The sequence below is a fragment of the Odontesthes bonariensis genome, chromosome 20 (genome assembly GCF_027942865.1).
Source record: "Odontesthes bonariensis isolate fOdoBon6 chromosome 20, fOdoBon6.hap1, whole genome shotgun sequence".
Taxonomy (NCBI): domain Eukaryota; kingdom Metazoa; phylum Chordata; class Actinopteri; order Atheriniformes; family Atherinopsidae; genus Odontesthes; species Odontesthes bonariensis.
Genome location: NC_134525.1, coordinates 23,546,339 through 23,565,351, shown reverse-complemented (window position 1 = coordinate 23,565,351; position 19,013 = coordinate 23,546,339). Strand labels below are relative to the sequence as shown.

The window sequence follows — 19,013 nt, the reverse complement described above, 5'->3', positions numbered from 1 at the left end:
GCTGCCTGTCAATCACCGAATGTGCACGCGCAATACAAGGTAGGCTCGTCCCCACGCTCATTTATCTAGACTGTTGAACTTCATTACGGGCTAGTCTACTTACTGTGTCTTCCATGATCGCAAATGACAGGTGAGTTGATGAATGAGGAGTCGTGTAGGCGCATCTGGCGTGCACGTCTACGTGCACGAGTTCTCATGTGTTTTGATGGGGCGGGACAGGAAGTTAAATAACTTTTTATTTTTCGGTTAAAAAATAAGCATTTCTTGCATTTTGCGGCTACGGAGGTCACCGTTTTCAACTTCAAGCGTTCTGATAGATCATGTAAACTCTTAAAATGCCAAAAAATAGGACTTTATGTATGACAACAACAAATCCTGCAGACTGCAGCTTTAACCCTTGTAGAAGCTATTCGGGATAACTCAGTAACTCAGCTGATGTTCAGTCAATATAAAAAAAACTGCGGGTGGGCTACTTGGCTGGATATCACGGTTTAAATGACCTCAGGTTGAATCTACTCCGGAGTATCACGTTAAGAACTGTAATTCAACAATAAAATTTCTGAATTCACTAAAAATCTGTTTGCATGTATACACGCACAACAGTTTAAAATAGAAATTTAGATTTTTGGAAGTGACAGTGTAATACAAAAGTGTCAGCGATGTAACAGTTCTGCACAAAGTAAAAGTATTGTAAAAAATACATTTAGATAAATCTGTGCTCTGCAAACACCAATAGGACATAATAAGATGATGATAATAATGATGGTTCAATCTTGATTGAAAAGAAGGGAAAAAACATACTGTGAAATTATAGAAAATGTTTGACAATTCATGAATGTATGAAATTGTAAATATTCTCGACCAACACCAGACCTGAAGGCGAACGCAATATTGGTCTTCCATTTCCGGTCAACCCTTCAACGTAAAATTCCAAATAAGCCTTGTTTCGTCTCATTCTCAGTTTATAACAGAAAGTCTAGTTGAGAGCGCCATCGGAAAGCTTTTATTTTGAAATATGTGCAGCTGACATCCGGTCTTGTTTCTTCCTGCCTGTGGTGGGATTTGAGACGCCTTCTTGTTGGCAAAGTGACAGGACAGTCATTTAGCCCCTCCGGATAGCGGACTGCGTCGCAACTCTGTGATTGTGCACTCGGTGATTCAAATAATGTGAAGCTCGCGACGCTAATGTTAGCTTCAACCAGTGCTGCAGCCATGTCTTCCCAGAGCAGCGCTGCTTCAGGGATTCAAGGTCTCCTTCTGAAACTTCACGAATCACTTTCAGACGAAGACAGGGGTGCAGCGTTGAAATGTCACGATATTATCGGCGATTTGGGCCAGGAGTGCATGCTAACTTCCACCGAGAGTGAGCTTGGTAAGACAATGGTCAATCAAATGTACTTCAAAGATTACATATAAACCGCGCCGAACTCCATGAACAGTCTGACTAATTGAACTTGGTCATTGCTTCTTTTCTTTACAAGTTTGAAACACCTTGCAAAAAACGTGCCGTCGAGATTCCTATATGGTATTTATTAGTTCGTCATTCTGAAAGCATTTCATTTACGCCGATACGGTTGAATTATCTTCTCTAAAGTCAGGGTATTCCGCCAAAACTCAGTGCTGGAGGTTATCCCCGAGAGCGTTGTTTTGATCTCTCGAGAGATTTGTTGCAGGTGTTTCGAGGGGTGTTTCTCTAACCACAGAGCACTCCAGAGGAGCTCGTCCTGAAGTTTAAACCAAATGTAACGCCTATCTTTCAACTCACAACAACCCATTACACATCTTCTTTCCCGTGTCAGAACTATTTTCTAAATTAAACTCTCCTAAACCCATCTAATTCACTTCATTCAGCTTCAGTATTTTTTTTCCAATAATTAAGTTTTGATCTGCTGAAACACCGTGGATGGGTTCATACCTTAAAAGTTGATGTTGTTTAACCCCGATTTAAAACAAAACAAAAAAAACCCAGATTGAACAGTTTCCCACTTTGCCTCGGTCAACTTTAAATGAGCTTTGGTCCAGAGAAACTGCTGGCATTTGAGCTTTTCCTGTCCACTTTAGAGCTTTAACGCAGGTTAAAGAATGGCGGCATGGTGAACTGTGTTCGCAGACAATGATTTCAGGAAGTTTTCCTGAGCCCAAGCAGGGACATTTCCAGAATTTGTAGAAAGTTTTTTTTAAATTATTTTTCTATTGCGGATTGTGAAGCTCTCTCCATCTTTACTTAGAGATTCTTCCTCTCTAAGGTGCTCTTTTTTATACCCAATCTTGTTACCAACCTGTTTTGCGTATCAAGCTAATTCTTTGCAACATGCCCCTCAAGCCGTTTATATGCGTCTTACTGTGATGTACGTGCTGTAGGAGACCCACCAAAACTATGAACAGCATTCACATTTTTCGTCTTTGCATCTTTATCTATGAAGCGCTGCAGACGTCTTTGTTGTTTTCAAAAGACTATGGACTGCTCATCTTCCTCAGGAAGTCCCTGGGAACGGATGAGGTAAGTACAGACGTGCTACCCTGCAACTAACAAACCGTGCAGTCAAGGGAAAAGTTCAGATGTTGACAGAATCGTCTGTTTTCACAGCTGCGAGACACTCGCGTCGAGGTCTTGGTGTTTCTGGAGAAGTTTTTAGATAAAGTCTCCCCGAGAGTCAAAGGTTGGGAGAACACGTATGCCACTGATATAAGAGTAAGTGCTTTGTTTATGTGCTGTGTTGCTTTTTTTTCTTACACGTGTGCATCTACATGGAAAGACTTAGGACATTGAAAGGTAACGCTGAGATTGTTAGCTAACATCACTTAATAGTTAACATTAGTAGAATGAAACACTGGCTTTTATACAAATAATAACACAATAGTCATGTTGTTTGTTGTTTGGTTTCGTTCATTGCAGGACCTGTGCATGGTAGTGTACACAAAGGAACGGGTTGCCAAATGTAGGACTCCAGTGTTGGAACTTCTTATCAAGGTTGGTTTCTACTGATATTAACAGAAATTGTATTGTTAAGCCTCGTTTCCACTGTCATGGAGAGCAGACCCTGCACCTCCTCAGCACTCCAGGCTCCTCCCCAAGGGAACCGGTCCTGTGTTCTAGGTACCCCAAGCAGAAGGGTTACAAAATTGGTAACGGGTACCATGGGACCGGTACGCTTTCATGGTAGTGGAAACACTGAAATAAGCGAACTGTTCTGAACCGACCCGTTCCGGACTGCATAGTGGAAACGGGGCTTTATTGGTCCTTGATAAACAGACTTGCTGGTTGATCTCGTGAGTTTGTTGATTATTTGTTTACCGGCGTCCTTGACGATTTGAGATGGCACCGCGTACTCGATAACTTAAAAGTAGTTGCTCTTGTGCCTCCAAAGCACCGTCCTTGTTAATGTCTCCACAGGTTCTCCAGACAACAAAGGCTTCCAGCGTCGCCGCCGACTTTAGAATCTGTGAGATATTCAACAAGTTTTACGGCGAGCTCGCTCAGAAGTTCAAACTACCAGACTCGGGTGAGCGTTCCCTTTTAATGCCGAGCTCAAGTTTAACATAGGACCATTTCATTCTGGCTTGGAATCAACATTTCATTTATTTCATTTATTTTTTTCTCACTCTCACAATAGTTCTTGGTAAAATCTACGAGTTGCTGGGAGTTCTCGCGGAGGTTCACCCCAGTGAGATGGTCAACAACTCAGACAAACTCTATAAAGCCTACCTCGGAGAGCTGAAGGAGCAGGTGTGTGTCTTCCAGGTTATAGGAGCGTTATTTTCTCAGACATTTTTTAAAACTTTATTTGTGTTTGTTTTCACTTTAGATGACCTCTTCGACAAAGGAGCCCAAGCTTTTTGTGGTTGCTGGATGTTTGAGAGGAATCACTGCCCTAATGGTCAACTTCACTAAAACAATGGAAGAAGGTGGCTGGCTGGCTGCGTGTGTGTTCACATATTCGTGGTGTACCTGTTTATTTCAGGACAAAAGCAAGTGTTTGTTTCTGATTTACAGACCCGTCGACGTCTAAGGAGATCTTTCAATATGCCTTGAAGGCAATCACTCCCCAGGTAAGCGTCACTGTGGCGGTTAATTGTTATCTTTGCCATTATGTCTCCCGATCTTATAAATAGGCTCTCTGTACTCATTTTCAACTTGTCGTTTCGGCCGTTTCTGTTGCAGATGACAATGACTCGCTATGCTGTCACTTTTGGTAAGGCTTGCCAGTTTTGGTCAAAATTCTGCTCAAACCTGCAGAGTAATGATATGTGTCTGAATGCTCCTGGAACAGCTGGACTCCGATTGTTTGGCAGACATGCGTCCCAGTTCAGCACCTGTCTTATGGACCACTACAGAGCCTTGTTTGAGACCATGTGTAAGCTCTGTGGTCACATTAATGCTGAGATGAAGAAGACGAGTTACCACGCACTTGAAGCCTTTCTCAAGCAGGTATAAACCGGCGGGTTTGTAACATCGAATAAGATCAGTTCTTTCAATATGATTTTTCTGAATTCACACATCTCTTCTATTTACTGCTTTTTTTTTTTTTTTTTTAAATATCATTTATCAGGTTGCAATGTTGGTGGCTGGTAATATCGAGGAGCACAAAAGCAAGTTGAAGTTCTTCATGCAAAAGTTCTGCGGCATCATTAAAACCATGGAGTCGACACACAAAGAGCTCTCCATCGCTATACGAGGATATGGATTCTTTGCTGCTGTATGTTAATTGCTTTCTTTACTCTAATTCCAGTGCGAAAGATAGAATTACTCTTACAAAATTCTTTTTTTTCCCCCCACACGAATGAGCTCATTCTGTCTGTCGCTTGCAATTGAAGATGCAGTGTGTCACATTAACAGAGATCTGGAAAAACTCATTATATCACTTTTCTAATTGAATTATTGGCGCATAAGTAGAAGAAGAAAAAGCGTTTAGATGGTGGCAAAGAAGAAACATGTGGAGGATTCAGTGGCGTTGTTGCCAGGTCTGTGTATTTTCTATAGTGAATCGTAGTTGCTTATTTGGGCTCAAGCGTGAATTACACGGTTTGTCTTCCTGAAGCAGGATCTGCAACAGTCCCAGCTCTCTGCACCTCTCTTTGTTCACAACAAACTGGTGACAGATGGTGGTGGAGGTGAAGCTTCTGCATTTACTTTGCTTACAGGCTAAGCAAGCGACACGCAAATGAAATACAGCGAAGGTGGGTTAGAGGGCAGAAGTCGGCGAGCAGTGGTCATGGAGCTGATTGCTCCTTGGGTGCTCCAGCAACTGGGGGAGGGATATTGTTTCATTGATTGATTGATTTATTTTTTTTCTTGTTGTGTTACAATCACTTACCTTTTGGGCTTGTTTTCAAAGATCTAGTGTGACTAGCTGCACTGTGGTGTGACGTTCAACAGTCCTCCCACGGTCCTAAAGCATACACGTCAGATTGATTAAAGATTCTAAATTGGCTGATCGTGAGTGCACGTGGTTGTTTGTCTGTTTTGCCTCTATGTTGGTCCGGCGACAGACTGACGACCTGTGAATCGTGTTGTTTGTTTCTTTCCGACGGCGGCAACAACAACTGTAATATCGTCTCTTCAGACTTCCAGTTCACGATCCTGGGAATAAATCTTGAGCATGCGCAGAACGCAAAGTCTAATTCACCACGTGCTTCACCCGTCTGCAAACACGTTTAATTTGACTTTCAACCGAGTTATCTCGGGGTTTTTAATCCGATCCAATTTCTTGTCAGATTAAGGTGTCTACATGCACTTAATAACTCAGTCTTATTGTAATTTAGCCAATTATCCGATCCTTTCAGTGCCATGTAACCCCACTGACTGGATAGTGTGTTGACGAAGTTTTAGATGGTTGCTATCTCCAACTTGACCACTAGATGTCAGTAGTGGTTAAACACTGTTTCTTTGATATTGTGCATTTGAATTCGTACACTTTAGAGTTTCCAGTGTAAGCAATCAGATGATTTTCACATTAATCTTGTAGCTTCTGTAGCTCGTGCGATCCAGTTTTCTTCATACAAAATGCAAAGCCCGTGCTGCTTTCTACAGCCATGCAAGAAAGTTTGCCCACAAGACGTGGACCTGATGTACACAGAGCTGATACAGCGCTGCAAGCAGATGTACCTGACAGAATCTGATGGAGAGGACGACAGCTTCTACCAGCTACCAAGCTTCCTGGACTCCATAGCCAGTGTCCTGATTCACCTGGACAAGGTAGGAGGAATGGATAAGTTTGTTATTTATTGCCGATAACTTAAATCCAGTTTTGAATAACAGCAGTACTCTGAATCAACCTGACAAGCTGGTGATTAATTCCTCTCCAAGTAGCACTAAAATTATTCTTTTTTTTTTTTTTTTTTTTTTTAACAGTATTAAAGCTATGGTAGGTAATCCTAGAGAGCTAGCAAGAGAGCTAGCAAGATTCGAAAGTGTCCCCTCCTCTAAGCTCCACCCCCCCCTCCCCATTCCGTCAGTGCGTCATCCAAAGCCGGTAGAACCGCATGCGCACACGGAGCAGGGAGCCGGCAGAGGGGGGCGTAGGCAGAAAGCAGAGGCATCTGATTGGTTTTTGTAGGCGCTCCAATCCGAGATCAGCGGGACGCTGATCTCGGATTGGTCAGCTTTTTCTCAGTCCTGCAGCTGCCACAGAGGTCTGATTATTTTCGTCCCTTTTTCTAAATACATCTTGTATAGATTTCTCTCAGGACAGACGGACCATTTCACCCAGTATTACAAAATGTGTTTCTGAACAGGATTACCAACCATGCCTTTAATATGATCATCTGCCTTTTTGTCCTGGTCTCAGATTCCCGAGGTGTATACGCCACTACTGGAGCGCCTCCTTGTGGTGCAGATTGACAGCTTCCCTCAGTACAGCGAGAGAATGCAAACCGCCTGCTGCAGGTCCATCCTTAAGGTGCTGGTGGCCGTGGCCTCTAAAGGACCGGTTCTGTGGAGTTTTATCAGCTCTGTCGGTGTGTTGATGCTGAACAATCTAACAGTGTTTTTTCACGATGTGTTGTATTTTTTTAGATAATATCTGCCACAATAATCACTCGTGCTTCTTTTTCAGTGCACCAGGGCTTGATTCGTGTCTGTTCAAAGCCCATCTTGCTTGAGGTCAGACGTTTTTTTTTTTGAACGGGATTCACACAAATCTATTGAGTCTAGTTATTGATTCGGCTTTTGTTATGAACTGCGCCTCCATCTTTTTCCCCTTAGGGAACCAGGAATGGTCCCGCTAAGTCCTCCCAAGTTCAGACTGGAAACTGGAAAGTTCCATCCAGTCACAACTACCTTCCTCTGTTTAAAGGACTTTTAGACTGTGACCAGTTGAAGGTACATTTACACAGATTTGTTTGGCTTGTGTGTGTGTGTGTGTGTGTGTGTGTATATACTCTGCACTACATGTAACGACACCTGGAACTTGCCTCGAGGCTTTTTCAAGGATCTAAATGTTAATTCTGCCCTGGGCCCTGTGCGTTTCCACTGAGCTCTCAGGCAAATTCCAAAGAATTCCCTGTCCACATTTATTTTCAAACCCACTTGACCGCCGCAGCTTTTTATGTGCGCTCTCTTCTCATGAGTAACTGACTGACTGAGTCTGACGTTTGTGTTTATAAAGCGGCGACAACCATTCTCGTGTAACGTTTTCTCCATTAAAGTGAACAGAATTTTCACCCATTGTGGATATTAAACACAAGATGAAAGGGACAAAAAGGCAGAAATAAGACCCTGAGATGACAAATAGGACGTGTTCAGTACCGCCAAGCCCTACCTTTGGGGAAGGTTCTGGTTAATTATAAGTACTTCATTCCTATCAGGGCCGTTTTTGGAGGTAAAAATTTCCTGCAAAGTTTTCCTCAGCTCCTGGCTCTTGCAGTGGGAATGGAGAGGAAACGACCCCCTGAAATGACTGTGCGTCACCTACTGTCCTGCTGTAAAGATACTGACTAACCTACTTGCTGTGCATAACTTGGTCCTGACGGGCGCTTTTTTTTTCATAATAAATGACAAACATCCCTTCGATGGGCGAAGCTGTCCTAGACGGAACTCATTTATAGCAGTCGTGTGTTTTCTTTGACATTTCGCTTCAATTGTGTCCTCATCTGCAGGATTCCGGATTTTTGGATGGAGCCTTTGAAAGTCAGAATGCTGCCCTGGGGTCTCTGAGCCGTCTTCTCTACGATGAGCTGGTGAAATCAATTCTCCGCATTGTGGAAAAATTGGACCTGTCTGTGCAGAAAATAACCACAGGAGAGGAGGTGATATCCCCCTTTTTACAACCCTTTTTTTTTTTTTTTTTTTTTTTTCCTAGCCCCGTTTGAATACTACACGAAAACAAACATGGTTTTGTGTAGTTATCGAACAACAGAACTCAGGACTTGAAAATCCTTTGTTTGTGGAACCCTAATTTAATTGGTGGAACTGCCCTCCTTGTTGGTCAGGCTCCAGATGATGCAGCCCACGTACTGCCTTCCTCCGACCCCACAGCTCACCTTTTGCCAAATAAGGTCAAAGACTTCACAGCCTTCATCAACCTGGTTGACTTTAGCAGGTATAGAAACCCAACATGAAAATTTCCTCCCAAGGTGGTAGAGTTGGAGCAGAACTGTGGTGGCTGATGAATGCTTTTCGCCCACGTTTGAGTGTGGAGCTTGCTTCGTATGTCAGATCTAAAGTTGCGCAGATTTCTGCCTTATGAAAATGTTTGCTTTCTGTCAAAGGCCGTTTGATCTACCACATATTACATTGTCATTTTGCATATTTCACAGCGGAAACCCATTTTTTTCTCTCCGCAGCGACTTGTTGCTGAATAAACACGTGGAATATTTTCATTCCTGGATGCATTCATTAAGCCACGAACTTATCCTCCACTCCATACGAAATCCGCTCGTCAGTGGCTTTTATAAACTGCTGTCGGTCATCATGAAAATTGCCAAGAGAATTAAGTACTATCAGGTAAATATTTTTTGGGGGCTCTAATGCTGCAATCATTGTCAGGATATGTGAGAAATCACCTCAACATGTGAGAACTGTGTTTTGTTTTTTGCCCGTACATATGAAGTATGAACTGAACAAATCGGTGATGATGTAATGCCACGCACCCGTCACATTGAATGTACCAAAAAAATACTGTAATATACATTTGCTTTTGAACAGGGAGTCGGCCTGAGAAGCTCTGCGTCTCCTCGGAGTGACACAGTGAAAAGTGCTTGTTTTGCGCTCTTCTCCAAGTTTGGAAAAGAGGTAGATTCCCGTAAAGTTGCGTCAAAAAACAGAGTTCCATTTCCAGCGGGTGTTAGAGATGTGTATGTCCCACCAGGTGTGTGTCAGAATGAAGCAGTACAAAGATGAACTGCTGGCATCCTGCTTGACCTTTGTCCTCTCGCTGCACTCCAACATCGTGGCTCTGGACATTAAGGCCTACTGCCCTGCACTAGAGGTGAGATTATTTTTCCTACTTCATCGTATGCTTTGTTGTCATGTTTTTGTCTGTCATGCTTTAACAGCAGCAGGCCTGAGTATTTATTTAAGTGAAAGTAGAGAGCATTTCCGATGGATACCTTTGCACCACAGTTCTCGAACCAACATTGGAGCTTATTTTTTCTTCCAACAAAAAAAGGGGGAAAAAAATTAGGATAATCTGAAAATTTTCAGATGAAAAATTTCCTTTTACAAGGCCTGGTTATGTCTTAGCAGCACACTCTTTTGAGATAAGGCAACAAATATATGATATATATGTCAAAGGTGGCGCTAGACTTTTTCATTGTGCGTAATTTTGATTCATTTTGATTAATTTTTAATTAATATTCAGTCCAAACAAGCTGAATCGAGAATCCACGATGTATAGCAGACAAAAACACTGACTGTGGCCCCAGTAGCTACATACGAACAATGAAATTAAACGATTGCACTTAAAATATGAACAGTTCACCTGTTGTAGCCTGAACGCACACCTCACACCTTCCACCTGGGCCGCATGGGCTTGAATTGCGTGCCCGCTTGTGCGTAATCAAATGTCTCACGTTGGATTGCTGCAGAGGTTATTGTCATTAGGTTTTGGACTTTTGCCTCGGATAGACGATTTCTCATGGCTGCTTTGATGTTGTTCTGAATCTGCCCTCTGCTGCCACACTGGAGTTACAAGCGCCACTTCAGCCAAAGTTTTGAAATCAGGGAACATTTCTCCAAGTGAAGTGATCAGAAGTCGGCAAGACTCTCTGAACGAGGGAAGCCAACGAGATCATGCATCAAGAGAGAAAATAGCTAATTGCTCACTCGCCACCAAGTGGTCAAGGGTGTGAATTGCAATCTGTCAAAATGACAGATGGCCTTCAGATTTTTCCGTCACCATTTTAAAAAAAACCGGTCAACGACGGAAAATATTCTGTTAACTCGGCCCCTGATATATAAATAAATATAAATTCCCTTGCTTGCCTTACTTGCTCATTTATCACTAATGACTGTCATACAAGACCCTCCCAGTGCTGCCTTGATCCACCTGCAAACGGTACACAGCACTTAAACTAAGCCCACTGACGAGACAAACAGACCATTTCATTCCATTAGAGGAGCCTATAATGCATCGTTTTTTTAGTTTGGAAGATCTTTTGTATCTTGTCACGTACTTGTACAGATTGCAGTGCATGGTGTTGTAAAGGAAACTATTTGCTTTGACATTTTCACAGCTACGGTGCATAAACACAACTTAACAGCTGACATGAAGACTAAGCCGGGAGATGAGCAAAAGTTAGCTAAAATGTAACAACCAAATTATTAAGTGATCTATCTTAAAAATTGGGGATTAGTGGTGCAAAGCTAAAATAAATAGATAAGTGGTCAACTTGTTGTTGTCAGTGGACACTGACAACAACAAAGCAGTTAAAGTCATTAGCTAAAAGGAATGTCTAGATACCATACCTAGTATAGTTCAACAAATGTTGAATGGTGTAACTTAGATCTTCTGACAGGGCTGTGAGGATCAAAGAGGTTGGCAGTGTTTGAAAGTGTTTTCTGCCTGATTCCTGAGGCGTACGTGCTTGTTTTTCTGACCAGACGGCTCTGAGGTTGGGTCTGAGCCATGTCCCTCTGGCAAACACAGCCCTAGATGCTCTCGAGGACTGGTCCTCCCACATTTCACCTGAGACGATGCAGCCGTGCTACACAAGCATCCTTCCCCTCCTTGATGGATACCTGAAAAACACCTCCACAAATGGTAAGATGGACGAGGAGCGGCTTTGCAAACTTTAAAATGCTAAACGTAGGTGATACGACAGCTCAAACAAATGACCGTAATAAGATTACAATAAGATTTTTCCTTATTTTCTTACTCTAGACAAAGATGCTAGCAATTGGGAGGTGATCTCTTCTGTTTCCTCAACAAGTGACAGAGGATACGGCAGAGTGATGACAAGGCTCCTGAAGAAAAGCAAGCAACTTTCTATGGTAGTGGATGAGAAAAAAGAAACTGCTTTGTATGCGTCACAAGAAGCCCCTTAAATGTGGTTGGATCTCTGTTTCGTTCCCTCATACAGCTGAATTGCATTGAGAAGAGAGCAAATGTACTCATTTCTACTGTATTCAGAAAAGAATTGCTCTATATTCATGATGCAAGTCCAATATTTCTGCTTACTGTATTACTTTGGAAGAATATTTCAAATATTACTTTGACTTTGCGCAGGAGGACGCTCCTCTCGACATGGTGAGGCTCAGGGTGGTAAAGCTTCTCGGTCGCCTGGGCGGGAAGCTGAACAGAAACCTTGTGACGGGTAAGAATTTACGAAGCGAACCCTGCCCTCTCTTTATATTTGGGGTCTTTTGGCCGTGCTGTGGTAAGCAGTGACACTGTTTTCGTTGTGCAGTGGTCTCATCGGAGGAAACGATGAAGAAATTTGTCGCCTGGGATCCTGAGAAAAGGCTCAGCTTTGCAGTGCCGTTTGCAGATATGAAGCCGGTCATCTACCTCGACCCATTCCTGCCTCGCATCAGCGAACTGGCTCTGTCCACGAGTGATAGACAAACCAAAGTAGGCCACCCGCCCGTCTGCTTGAAGGGTTTTCCTTGTCAGTGGCAAAGCTGGAACACCGGATGCAGTCGTAGAATTAGATTATCAGTGTGCTGCCATTCCTGTTGTGTCTGTTGCAGGTAGCAGCCTGTGAGCTGCTCCACAGCATGGTGGTCTACATGGTAGGGAAGAGTGCCCAGATGGCCGAAGGGGAGAATAAATTGCCACCCATGTACAAGCTGCACAAAAGGCTGTTTCCTGTGCTACTGCGTCTGGCCTGCGATGTTGATCAGGTGCGTGAAATCCATCCAGACGTAGCAGAGCTTTTAGCCAAGCTCCCATTGGTCATACGATATGATAACAACATCCTGAGGTTAGAAGGAAGGTTGTAATCATGAAACGTGTCAGTTAACAAACCCTTTGGTGGGGGGGGAATGTGCAAAAGTTGGCAAATTTTTTTATGAGAACAGACAAACGTAACTTCTTAACGTAACAGCCGTGGAACCATAATTTATCCTCCATTGCGTCATAAAACACCCAGCAAACTATCAATGAATAGGCCTCAATGAATGATTATAACCTCGGCTGTTTCAGTTAGGAAATTATGGAATAACAAAAATCTGAAGATTTACCGGGTGGTTTCTATTTCTTACACAATAAAGAAGAAAACAAGCAAAGTTCCACAGTTCTTTTTCACTTATTTGACGTTCCTCCATACTCGTGACCCTCTATAAACTCTTATACATGTGGTTGCAAGTTGGTTTTCATATGATCTGCAAATAACTGACGATCGTTGTTCAGTAGTTTATTTGACGTCAGTAGAAAGCTGCTTAAAGGATAAGACCGGTTTTTTGACATTGGGCCCTTGATTTCACATTATAACATGATGTTCTACTCACCCCTGCTTGTTGTTGAACATTTGGAGCTGTTCCGAAGATATTCGAGAGGCGTCTGGCTGCTCTCTTGAGATATTCGGCCAGGAAACGGTTTCCTATGGGCAAGCTTATACAGGCACAAACTATGCTGTTTATAATTTATTAATTACTGTACACTAGCACTGATAACGTGGAGGTGCGTCGCTTACTTAAAAAAAATCCGGGTTATTGTAATTTAGATTTTTTTGTCGTAAAGTGGGTGTTACTGACGTCATCGTCGTGCTACTGCCACAGACAGCCCACAGACCTGCTGCCTATTTATTCATTCGGCTAAAATTCAAAATTACAGTAACCCGGATTTTTTTAAGTAAGCGACGCACCTCCACTTTATCAGTGCTAGTGTACAGTAATTAATAAATTATAAACAGCATAGTTTGTGCCTGTATAAGCTTGCCCATAGGAAACCGTTTCATGGCCGAATATCTCAAGAGAGCAGCCAGACGCCTCGCGAATATCTTCGGAACAGCTCCAAATGTTCAACAACAAGCAGGGGTGAGTAGAACATCATGTTATAATGTGAAATCAAGGGCCCAATGTCAAAAAACCGGTCTTATCCTTTAAATGTGAATGCATTAGTAAAACTATAGATGCATATTAAGAACGGCACATGATTTCTCTTCCAGGTCACCAGGCAGCTGTTTGAGCCGCTGGTTATGCAGCTGATTCACTGGTTCACGAACAACAAGAAGTTCGAGAGCCAGGACACAGTAGCTGTTCTCGAGGCCATACTGGTATGTGTTCTGTGAGGGCCTTGATTTTTCCCAAAAAACCCAGTTAAGCTTTTTTTTTTTTATTATTATTATTTTATTATTATTCTTTTGGGCTTTTATGCCTTTAATGGATAGGACAGTTAACACCTCATCCTGACTGAACGCGAGCAATTGATAAAAAGTTATTAGAATGTGTACTTTTCAATCAGCCTGTCCTGACATGCCGCGAGCGATGTCGCTCCATCCAGCGATCACGCCGACCCTTTATAAAATCGCCTGCGCTGTCTCTATTTGGACGATATTGCGCAGCGGCGTCCTGCCCCTAAACACTTCTTATTGGTTTAAATGAACACGCTGCTTCCTGTTGACAAGCCAGTTAGCAACAGGTCAGCATCACTCAGGGAATAATGGGCGAGGAGAAACTGATCATTACCACCCAATGGTTTATGACCCCAAACACCCGTACCACAAAGATCTGAACCGAAGGGAGCCCATATGGGCGGCAATCACCAGAGAACTCTGTGTTTCAAGTGAGCACTTTCTGAACCAATAGAATTCCTCCCGACAAAATCGTCACGCTGCATATCAGGACACCCTCGCGAAATTTTGTCGTCGTATCGCGTCAGTGTTGCTCACTCGCTTTCAGTCATGATGAGGTGTTAGAGAGACAGGAAGCAGGGTGCAGAGAGAGGGGGAACGACATGCAGCAAAGGGCCGTCCGATGCGGGACTCGAACCGGGGCCAGCTGCAGCGAGGACTATAGCCTCTTGTACACAACCTCTTTTTTTTTTTCCTCGTTTGTTTGCTTTCCTTCAGGATGGTGTGGTCGACCCACTAGACAGCACTCTCAGAGACTTCTGTGGCCGCTGCATTGAAGAGTTTGTCAAATGGTCAATCAAACAAACCACCCCCAGGCAGCAGGAGAAGAGTCCCACCAACATGAAGTCCTTGTTTAAGCGAATCTACAGCTTGGCTCTCCACCCCAATGGGTTCAAACGGCTTGGCGCCGCCTTAGCGTTCAACAGTATCTACAGACAGTTCAGGTATGACGCATTTCTGTCTCTTTTGTGAGTTCCGCTTCTGTTTCCCTCGTGCTGTTTCCGTTTCACGGGGAATCAGAGGTAGTTAGTTTTACCGGAACGATTCATTGCCTCATTCTGGGATTTTGTTTTTGTGGGTCTTTGCAGGGAGGAAAACTCCTTGGTGGAACAGTTCATCTTTGAAGTTCTCGTCATATTTGTTGAAAGTCTGGCTCTGGCACACTCGGATGAGCGATCTATGGGTAATTGTTTTTTCTTGCCCCTGCTTTATTATACGGCACATTCAGCACATCATCCATGCCTTTTCTTCGTGAAGTAAGTGTGCTGATGGGAGCAGATGCACCACAAAAACGTAGAATTTTAAAGAATATTTCAAGTACATAAAAAAGGGCAGCCTTTGTCGTGGTTACCTGATTCAAAGCGCTCATGCTTGGTTATATAAGGCTTCATTGAGCTTTTCTTGCTCCTCTCTTTTATGAAGGTACTTTGCAGCAGTGTTGCAGTGCCATTGATCATCTGAAGAGAATAATCACACACAAGGCCCCCAGTCTTAATCAGCACAATGCGAAGAGGCGCATCCCAAGGTTGGTTATCTGTGTACATATCGGTCTGTTAGATATACAAGTCATACCTGCAGTGAGAATAGTTTTAATAAGAACTTTTGTATTTATATTTTTTAACGATACAGTGCCATCTAATACTGTGTTGTTGGCAAAGCTTGCGGTTTTGTATTTTAAAGGCATTTGAGTCGGTATGCATCTTCCAAATGTTGTGCAGTGACATTGCTTTGAAGTAAGATCCAGAAATTGCCTGTTTAGTATTCCATTTTACACGCATTCAGCATTTTATCTCCCTCAGAGGATTTCCACCTGATGACAAGCTGTGTCTGTCTGACTTGGTCGTGTGGCTTCTGGAACAATGTGGCCGACCGCAGACGGAGTGTCGCCACAAATGCATGGAGCTCCTGTATGAATTTATCCCTCTCCTCCCAGGTCAGAACAAAACGCTTGCGACTGAGAGACAAAAACATCCCGTTCCTTTTAGTTTGCATGGAGATTTTCAGTGTGAATTGATGTAGCAGCGCTGCATTCATTCAGTAAATTCCCGGGTTTGTGTGAGTCAGGAAAGAAGTCTCCACCTCAGTGGTTGGATGGCATGCTGAAGGATCACGGCATCGATTTCTTGATCTCACGGTTTGAGGGTGGAGGTCTCCTCTCCCAGCCCACTCTCAGGGACCTGACGGGCCCTTTCAGTGTCCGAGCCACCCTGCAGTGGATGGACCTACTGCTGGCTGTCCTGGACTGCTACAACACCTTCATCGGCTTACACATAATCAAGCCTCAGCATATCCTCTGTAAGTAGGGTGATGGTCCTTATTTTAAAATGATTATTCATCCATCAGTTACAGCATATATTCCTCTTCCTCCAACTTCCAAGGCTCAAGAGACAAATCCAGCTTCCTTAAAGCTACGCATTTCTTCCTGACTGAGCTGGCAGCTCACGAACTGGCAGCTGCAGAAAGTTGTTTCCCTCTGGGAGGGACGACCTCTCACTTCAGCCCAAGAGAGGTGGACCAGTACAACTACAACAAGTGCACCATCATCGTCCGTCTGCTGGAGTTCGCCACCATGATTCTTGTCAAAGGAGACCAGGGGTTTTGGAAGGTATCGCTGAATTGCAGACGCTGACCCAAACGAGCTCATCCTGACACTTCCTTTGAAGGGATTTACCTCTAATTATGTCATTTTATTCTCAGCTTCTGGAGCAAGACGTCTTTTGCGCAGTGTTTTTTGAGTTGACCGCGACGGTGGTTTGTGAGCCCTCCACGGTTGGTTTCAACACGGCTGATGTTGAGGTAATGAAGAACCTCCCAGAAGTGTGCGTTCCCTTGCTCAAGGCTCTGCTGGCCTCACCGTACCACGGTGATCTCGAAAGCGGCTTGCAGACACAAATCTCACGTAAAAGGTATTTGAGGGTTCTCACTGGTGTTCAGGCTCGCAGAGGAAAACTATCCAGGTGCCGAAGCGGGCTTTGACATGAAAATCTCATGAGTGTTTCTTGTTTTTTCTTTGAATCACCATCATAGCGTGGAGGATCTATGTGCTGTAGACCTGTTCGACTCGAGCACTCTCAGCCGCCTCGACAAAATGGAAATGGTACTTTCATCCTGTAAACAGATTCATAGAGCGGGCTTCCTCAGCTCCATTCTGCACAGTGAGGTAAGAACATTAACCCAGAACTTATAATTGGTTTAGGTATGGATGCATAAGTATTGGATTTTATTAATGCTCTCATTGTGATTGTCCAACAAATTGCTGCCACACGTGCGTTTGTGTGTGTATTTTTGTCTCTTTAAGGATTCCGCCTATGCCAAATCCCTTGGGTCCCGACTTTTAATGGCAGTGTATAAAGGGATAGCACCAGGAGAGGAGAGGAAGGCGCTCCCATCCTTGGACATAAACACCAGGAGAGTGGCAGATGGCCTGCTTCAGCTTGCTTTTTCCCTCACCATGCAGGTTAGTGAACCCCTTTTTAAATGATGCAGTATTCGAGTAATTGAAATGTCTGACTAAAGTATACCATTAAGTCAGAGTAAAGCTGAAATAAGCATGTTTGTCACATGACAAAAACATTTATTATTAACCGCCCAGCCAAAAATAGATTATAAAAAAAAAAGAATTAAGGCCTCGGTATGCTACTCCGTCACTATCCGCCAATCCGACTCCGTGGTCACGCAGAGGCTATTAATCCTTTCGAAGTTCTCCGTCGGGATGTCGCAATTCACCTCCCGATCAGTAGGCGTCGCTACGCTAGACGACCTAATCTCGCGACGTCTATCGTGAAAGCGGTTGATTGATTGTTTACCTTCTGGCTCCATTCCACTCCTCACAGCGAACGATGGCGACTGAGAGAGAAAGACTGTTGTTGGAGTTGGAGCTTATTGATATTGAAATGAAAATAAATTTGACCAAATGTTGACCGGCACACAGCAACCTCTTTCAAAAATGGCGGTGTTGTTGTTCTGAGAGGAAGGAGCTAAACCAGAAAAGTGATTCCGGAAATTATATTGTTAGCCGACCAATCACAACCCTTGCGGTCTCCGCGAGTCTGTGTCTCCTCTACGGATAGTTAGGAATTTTGGCAGACGCATGCAAGCAACAGAGAGCGTCTCCAGGAGGGTTTCCGACGACGGAGAGGGCTCTCCGTGGCTCTCCGTGGTCTTTCCCGGACAACTGTAAATCAGGCTCAAACTTGGATTGGATGTCGGATATAGGATTTGGTTGTCAAATTTTTTTTAATCATACACCTTGTAACCTCATAGCAGGCATGTCCTGTGGGTATCCAGTAAAAGTTTAGAATATTAGGAGCAAATATGGGCAGGTGCTGGTAGGGATCCTCAACTTTTCATTATGGTGGCACTGAACTAAATGAATCCACTGAGCGTCCACTGAGCCTAGTTACTCGTGTTAATTTGGTTCTCTTAGTAGGTGCACAGCACTCGAACCTCTGCGATGCGGTTCTGGCTTTTCACAAAATGAACCCACAGCGTTTACAGTCCTGAAACATCTGCCGTACGAGATTAGACTACGAGATGCCATACAGAGCCTAAAAATTGTTTGCTTAGAAACGGCTTATATGGTGTTGCTTTACCGTGAGACTCGCATGTATACGCTTGGATCATTACATCAGTAGAAAACATCTGATCTCACTTTATTTTACCATAAGTGAGCCACATGTTTGACTTCATGCTGCTCCTTTTTGGATGGGATCTATTTTTATTTTTTTGTCTGCAGAGTGAGCAGCTGGTGGATTTGCTGTTGAACACCATCATGCTTTCGGTGCCCATATCAGGTGGTCATAGCCAGAACTTCATGAGCTTCTCTCATGGCGAGTACTTCTACAGCCTCTTCCAGTCGACCATCAACACCGAGCTGCTGAGAAGCCTGGAAACCACAGTGCCACGCCTCATGCAAGCCTCCTCTCAAAAACCCAGCATGGTAGTTCCCACTTTTCGTTTTGCCGTTCGCTAATGATCTCAGTGCTGCACAGCTTGTTGTAGTTATTCTTCCTGGTTGTGAGGTGAGTTTTCTGTGGCGTTCAGGTGAGCGTGTTGCTGAACGGCATGCTAGACCACAGCTTCAAAGAACGCTCTGTGAGGAAGACTCAGGGGGAGCAGCTGGTTCAAGAAGTGCTTCGAAGATGGACTAGTCTGCAGTCATGGTGGGAAGGGCTTTCATCCACTCCGGAGAGCAAAACTGCCACTCTTCTTTTGCTGTCCAAGCTCCTACAGGTCCAGTATTATGAAGTTAAAGTACCCATTGTTTGTCCCCGAGGAAA

At 43.7% G+C, this 19,013-nt stretch overlaps 1 protein-coding gene across 1 annotated transcript in view; it reads left to right on the top strand.

Moving 5' to 3' along the window:
• Positions 1-1,073: 1,073 nt before the first annotated feature.
• Positions 1,074-19,013, top strand: part of prkdc (protein kinase, DNA-activated, catalytic subunit) — a 39,272-nt gene continuing 21,332 nt past the window's right edge. The window contains exons 1-37 of the mRNA XM_075452966.1: positions 1,074-1,372; positions 2,424-2,500; positions 2,588-2,692; positions 2,897-2,971; positions 3,395-3,503; positions 3,615-3,727; positions 3,807-3,906; positions 3,995-4,050; positions 4,163-4,193; positions 4,272-4,429; positions 4,551-4,697; positions 6,032-6,196; positions 6,789-6,957; positions 7,056-7,102; positions 7,205-7,321; positions 8,098-8,247; positions 8,431-8,540; positions 8,785-8,944; positions 9,146-9,232; positions 9,309-9,428; positions 11,042-11,201; positions 11,322-11,431; positions 11,667-11,754; positions 11,848-12,011; positions 12,131-12,283; positions 13,549-13,656; positions 14,452-14,678; positions 14,823-14,917; positions 15,157-15,259; positions 15,534-15,667; positions 15,799-16,029; positions 16,113-16,339; positions 16,432-16,640; positions 16,762-16,894; positions 17,033-17,191; positions 18,470-18,673; positions 18,778-18,966. Coding sequence (XP_075309081.1) covers positions 1,186-1,372; positions 2,424-2,500; positions 2,588-2,692; positions 2,897-2,971; positions 3,395-3,503; positions 3,615-3,727; positions 3,807-3,906; positions 3,995-4,050; positions 4,163-4,193; positions 4,272-4,429; positions 4,551-4,697; positions 6,032-6,196; positions 6,789-6,957; positions 7,056-7,102; positions 7,205-7,321; positions 8,098-8,247; positions 8,431-8,540; positions 8,785-8,944; positions 9,146-9,232; positions 9,309-9,428; positions 11,042-11,201; positions 11,322-11,431; positions 11,667-11,754; positions 11,848-12,011; positions 12,131-12,283; positions 13,549-13,656; positions 14,452-14,678; positions 14,823-14,917; positions 15,157-15,259; positions 15,534-15,667; positions 15,799-16,029; positions 16,113-16,339; positions 16,432-16,640; positions 16,762-16,894; positions 17,033-17,191; positions 18,470-18,673; positions 18,778-18,966 — 4,977 coding nt within the window. The 5' untranslated portion in view covers positions 1,074-1,185. The remainder of the gene's footprint in view (positions 1,373-2,423; positions 2,501-2,587; positions 2,693-2,896; positions 2,972-3,394; positions 3,504-3,614; positions 3,728-3,806; positions 3,907-3,994; positions 4,051-4,162; positions 4,194-4,271; positions 4,430-4,550; positions 4,698-6,031; positions 6,197-6,788; positions 6,958-7,055; positions 7,103-7,204; positions 7,322-8,097; positions 8,248-8,430; positions 8,541-8,784; positions 8,945-9,145; positions 9,233-9,308; positions 9,429-11,041; positions 11,202-11,321; positions 11,432-11,666; positions 11,755-11,847; positions 12,012-12,130; positions 12,284-13,548; positions 13,657-14,451; positions 14,679-14,822; positions 14,918-15,156; positions 15,260-15,533; positions 15,668-15,798; positions 16,030-16,112; positions 16,340-16,431; positions 16,641-16,761; positions 16,895-17,032; positions 17,192-18,469; positions 18,674-18,777; positions 18,967-19,013) is intronic.